Source organism: Bison bison, unplaced genomic scaffold, assembly GCF_000754665.1.
Source record: "Bison bison bison isolate TAMUID 2011002044 unplaced genomic scaffold, Bison_UMD1.0 scf7180017864315, whole genome shotgun sequence".
Taxonomy (NCBI): Eukaryota; Metazoa; Chordata; class Mammalia; order Artiodactyla; family Bovidae; genus Bison; species Bison bison.
In genome coordinates, this window is record NW_011494887.1 from 379,428 (window position 1) to 385,458 (window position 6,031).

Below are 6,031 nucleotides of genomic sequence, written 5' to 3' on the forward strand. Positions count from 1 at the left end.
GTTGGCAAAGTAATGTCTCTGCTTTTTAACATGCTGTCTGGATTGGTCATAACTTTCCTTCCAAGGAGTAAGCATCTTTTATTTTTCTGGGCTCCAAAATCACTGCAGATGGTGACTGCAGCCATGAAATTAAAAGATGCTTACTCCTTGGAAGGAAAGTTATGACCAATCCAGACAGCATGTTAAAAAGCAGAGACATTACTTTGCCAACAAAGGTCCATCTAGTCAAGGTTATGGTTTTTCCAGTGGTCATGTATGGATGTGAGAGTTGGACTATAAAGAAAGCTGAGTGCTAAAGAATGAATGCTTTTGAGCTGTGGTGTTAGAGAAGACTCTTGAGAGTCCCTTGGACAGCAAAGAGATTCAACCAGTCCATCCTAAAAGAAATCAGTCCTGGGGGTTCATTTACGGTAGGACTGATGTTGAAGCTGAAGCTCCAATACTTTGGCCACCTGATGCAAAGAGCTGACTCATTTGAAAAGACCCTGATGCTGGGAAAGATTGAGGGCAGGAGGAGAAGGGGATGACAGAGGATGAGATGGTTGGATGGCATCACCAATTCAATGGACATGGGTTTTGGTGGACTCTGGGAGTTGATGGACAGGGAGGCCTGACGTGCTGCAGTTCATGGGGTTCCAAAGAGTCGGACACAACTGAGTGACTGAACTGAACTCAACTGAACTGTGTCCCAGGAGATGTCTAGTCACTCCCTCTTTTCAGCAAGAATCCTGTTAAGTTGCTTTAGCAAGAATTGTTCCTTATCTCCTGGAGAAGGCAATGGCAACCCACTCCAGTACTCTTACCTGGAAAATCCCATGGACGGAGGAGCCTGGTAGGCTGCAGTCCAGGGAGTCTCGAAGAGTCAGACACGACTGAGAGACTTCACTTTCACTTTTCACTTTCATGCATTGGAGAAGGAAATGGCAACCCACTCCAGTGTTTTTGCCTGGAGAATCCCAGGGATGGGGGAGCCTGGTGGGCTGCCGTCTATGGAGTCGCACAGAGTCGGATACGACTGAAGCGACTTAGCAGCAGCAGCAGCAGCAGCAGTCCCTTATTCCCAAAGTTTCCTTTTAGTAATTTTGTACTCATAGACCCAGACCCTACTCCTTGGTTATAAATTCTCACTTGCCCATGTATTCAGCGTTGACACCAATCTCTCTTCCTCACTGCAGAATTCCATCACAGCGTCCCCTTGATGTTTTAGGCTCCTCCTTGGTTGGTACTTAAGGACTTGGACTTCCCGGTCTCTGCCCCATATACAAAGCCTTTGACTCACTCTTCAGAGTGTGAAAATTATGGATAGCGACAGAAATCTTAACCAGGGCCACCCAGGAAGGGGTACTGCCTCAGTTATAACCCTGTAACTGTTGTTACTTTCATCTTCAAACAAGTGCTGTCTCTCTTAAAGCACTTCAGCTTTTCCTTATGTTTTATTTTTATGTGTATTTACTTTTTCTGCCTTAAATCACCCACAGATTTTAAATCCCTGTTTCTAACCCATAGTTTTCATCCCTGTGTTACTTAGAAAAATGCCTCGTACATTTGTTGCTTAGTCACTAAGTCAGTTCATAAAGAATCCACCTGCAATGCAGGAGACCCCAGTTCGATTCCTGGGTTGGGAAGATCCACTGAAGAAGGGGTAGGCTACCCACTCCAGTATTCTTGGGCTTCCCTTGTGGCTCAGCTGATAAAGACTCTCCCTTTAATGTGGGAGACCTGAGTTTGATCTCTGGGTTGGGAAGATCCCATGGAGAAGGGAAAGGCTACCCACTCCACTATTCTGGCCTGGAGAATTCAATGGGCTGTATAGTCCATGGGGTCACAAAGAGTCAGACACGACTGAGGGACTTTCACTAAGTTGTGTCCAACTGTTTGTGATCCTATGGACTGTAGCCCACTAGGCTCCTCTGTCCATGGGATTCCCCAGGCAAGAATACTGGAGTGGGTTGCCATTTCATTCTCCATGGGATCTTCCCAACCCAGGGATCAAACCTGTGTCTCCTGTTTGGCAGGTGGATTCTTCACCACTAAGCCACCTGGGGACCCACTCGTACATGGTTAGGCACACAAAAATATTTACTGAATTGCCCATTTTCCAAAATACTTGCAGTTGGTCCTAGATTTGTGTCATTTACACACTTGGTAACATTCTTGAGTTTTATTTGAAGTTTTGAAAAATATTGGTTATTAACTCATGGGCTGATATGCATCAGGAAATCAAATTAATTTCTATCAAAGCAGGAAAAAGAACAGGATTCAAAACTCTTGCCTATCAGACTTTCTCCAATGGAGATATAGAGAGAGAGAGAGAAAAAAGAGTGATCTTTTGGGAGGCTATTATGGTTGATCTCATCCCTGTGTGAAACCATTCTGGGGGGCTGTCTTAGGGAAACGGTACAGAGATGATATGTACATCCCAGTTTTCATTAGTGATCATCCACCGAGGACATGCACAGAGAGCTTGGTGCCACTAAATGTTCGTTCTGTCTCAAATTCCCTGACTCTACAGGTATGAACAATCTTTATAAGAAAGTTGGGCATAGTAAGAGAGAGAGAAAAAAAGTCTTTGTAAATCAGAAGGCTGGTTGGCCTCACACAGCTGCGTGGTAACGTTCCTCTGGACTGCCGCGCTACAGTTCCTGCTGCCTGCGCAACAGTGGAGTCCCAGCTGGGCGGATGCTGGAGAAGAGCTTGCTGTTAAATCTTCTTTATCTCTGCCTTTCACCTCTGTGCCCACCCAGCCTTCCCTCAAGGTAAGCCTAGACCTTTCCCTGGCGCCTGCTGCTCTCTAACTTCTGTATCAAAATGGAACAGGATCCCAGGACAAATATTGACTGACTTGATTATATACACACAAACTGTAAAGGATTTCAGTTACTTCAGCCTGTCATTCTCCTTCCATCTCTTGAGAGATGAAAGGTTGTGTAAAGAACCTCAGGCCCACTGAGGGGAGAAGACTGAATCTGGGCCTCAGATTGCAGCCCTCAGACAAAGAGTCTGACATTAAATCTAATACGACACTTTGATTTCCCAGCGACTGACTTGGGCACAGGTACCCCTAGTGTCTGCCTCATCCGTCCTGGGTCAGTGGTGAGGGAATTGTCAGTTGTGTGGCTTTGAACAGAATGTAAGGAGTGCTCTGGCTAAGAGATACCCTGCTCCCTGTCTCCTCCTCCCCCAAATCTTCCGTGGTGGGTTGTGTTCTTCACCTATGAATTTTGTGAGGCATTGGATTAGCTCTGTATTTCTGATCACAAATGTGGCTGGCGCATCCACAGTGCAGGATGCCACTAATGCCATATTCTCTAATTGCACTATGTCTTATCTTCTGAAATGAATTACAACCTTTTTTGGGATGACACACAACTACTTTCAAATGTCTCTAACATTCATAACATACAGGTTAGAATGTCTCTAACCTGTAGCATTACTAGACACATAGTAGGCACTTAATAATTTTTATTGGTAAATGCAACACTTGGAGCCCTACTGAGTTTCAGGAGATAGGTAGAAAGATAGAATGATAGATGCACAAGTAAGAAGTCATATAATTGGTAGGGGGTCATTGAAATAATTAAACAGAGGAGTGAAATAATCAGATTCATATCCTAGATCTATCATTCTACCCAGCTACCTAACTATCTATCTATCCATGTATTCATCCTAAGTACTTTCTGGATATATAGACCTATATACTTTCATATATAGAAATACACATAGAAAGTCATAAAAATATGCAGCCTTATTGACATAACAGATAGTTATAACAGGCAATATAGTATAGAGATCCAGAAGGTACAATCTGGGACCAAACTACATAGGCTCACATTCCAGTTCTCTTCTTTAGGTTTGGGGGATTTTATTTTATATCTCAATGCCTCTGTTTTCTCACCTGTAAAACAGGATAAAATAGTATTTCATAATGTTGTGAGGATTAAGTCAGAAAATGCATGTACTATAAAGTACTAGTTCCTGGCACATGGTTAGGTATTAAGGAAATTTAAGCTATTATTATTGTAAGCCTTTACATCTCCATGGCCTTCGATGCACACACACACACAGAGGTGTGCATGCGTACTCAGCTGTGTCCAACTCTGTGTCCAACTCTGTAACCTCTTGGACTTGTAGCCTGCCAGGCTCCTCTGTCCATGGAATTTTCCAGGCAAGGATACTGGAGCGGGTTGCCATTTCCTTCTCCAAGGGATCTTCCCGACTCAGAGATCAAACTCGAGTCTCCTACATTGTAGGCGGATTCTTCACCACTGTGCCACCTGGGAAGCTATATATATGTATTATGCATCTCCTTTCACAAATTCATTCACTTAACAAGCATTAGCTGAACACCCAGCACATGCCAAACACTATACTGGGAGTATAGAGCTGAACAAGAAATGGTCTCTTTCCTAATGGATTTTACATCTTGTGGGGAAGATTGCAGAGAAACAATGGTTGCAATGTCGTGTGATAACTGCTTCAGTAGAGTTGAGCACAAAGAGGTTCCTGAACACACAGGAGGGGCAAGCTGTGGTGGCTAGGAGGTGGGTTTCTAAGGACAGGAATCCTTCAGCTGAGTCTTGCAGGTTTAGTAAAAATTAACCAGCTCAGGAGAAAGGATGTTCCAGGTGGAAAGCAGCATGTTCAAGGTCATGGAGTTCGGTGCGTTATTCGAGGAGCTGTGTTTCACACGTGGAGAGAGGTGGAAGAGTGGTGGGAGGTGCTGCTGAACTGACAGGTCTTGACTGAACCATAAAGTCCAAGGTGTGAATAAGGAGTGTGTCCTCCACCCTATAATTGATAGGGAGCCATACTGAGTGACTGAGCATGCACGCACACACGCACGCACATTGAGAAATTAAGCAGAGGCATGACATAATTAGATGGTTAACTTTGTGCTTCTATGCTTCCCTCTCTGTCTACAATGTCCTGCCTCAACTCTGCTTAACTTAGCTTAACAGAGTTCATTCACTCAGGATCATTCAAATTTCACTGGCATTCCTAGACATACTGCTCTTTATTCTGGTTCAGTTCCGTTCAGTTGCTCATCCTGTCCAACTCTTTGTGATCCCATGGCTTGTAGCCTGCCAGGCTCCTCTGTCCATGGGATTTTCCAGGCAAGAATACTGAAATAGGTAGTTATTTCCTTCTCCACGGGACCTTCCCAATCCAGGGATCAAACCTGCTTCTCTTATGTCTCCTGTATTGGCAGGTGGGTTCTTTACCACTGTGCCACCTGAGAAGCCCCTAGTGCTTCATATATGGTAGGTTTTCACTAAAAGTTTTGTCAGACGGAACTTAAAATTCTCAAATACGAACTTAAAGAAAATCATAAACCAGAAACTCAGAAATTTTATGTGCTTCAGTTCAATCTAATAATCAGTATTCAGGCTGAATTTTAGTAAAAGAAGCAGAAAGGTCCCATTCGTTAAGTCAAGATACTTTTAAATTGTAAACTGATTCAACCTTTGGCTCAGTACTCATTCAGCCAAATAGCTGTCCTTCAAGGTTCCATTCATTACTACAAAAATTAAATCAGTGAAGTCCATTCAAAATGAATGACAGATTATCCTTTAGGAAAGCATTCATTTAAAAAAAAAGAGGGAGAGACAAGCTTACCGATTTAGGTTCCGAGTAGGTACCAAGTCCGATGATAGGAATGCTGTTCCCATCGCTTAGAGGTATGCGGTGATACACAGCGCTGAGGTGCATCTGGGAGAGTCTGAGGTTTCAAATGTGCAGAGATGATAGTGAACACCACAGAGCAGTCTTCTTGAGAAGGTGTGCTAATGCCTATTTAATCAAAGAAAGGAGAGCCGGAGGGAGGAGCAGTGGGAGGGAAGAGATTTCTCAACTTGTTTAGCTTTTTTTTTTTTTCAGGTTGTTCTGGAAATCCTAACTGAGGTTGTCCTTTGAACTTATGCAAGGCATGTAGATAATAACCCATTGAGATCTTATGCTTACGTCTCTACAAATAATTGATTTTAAAGATGAAAGGAAGCAATCTGACGTCTGACAGGATGCTTTTGTCGGC

The 6,031-nt window shown here is 43.5% G+C and overlaps 1 protein-coding gene across 1 annotated transcript in view; it reads right to left on the reverse strand.

Moving 5' to 3' along the window:
* AKR1D1 (aldo-keto reductase family 1, member D1) overlaps positions 1-5,790 on the reverse strand; it is a 51,743-nt gene extending 45,953 nt beyond the window's left edge. The window contains exon 1 of the mRNA XM_010852772.1: positions 5,617-5,790. Within this exon, the coding sequence (XP_010851074.1) occupies positions 5,617-5,709 (93 nt within the window). The 5' untranslated portion in view covers positions 5,710-5,790. The remainder of the gene's footprint in view (positions 1-5,616) is intronic.
* Positions 5,791-6,031: the final 241 nt, after the last annotated feature.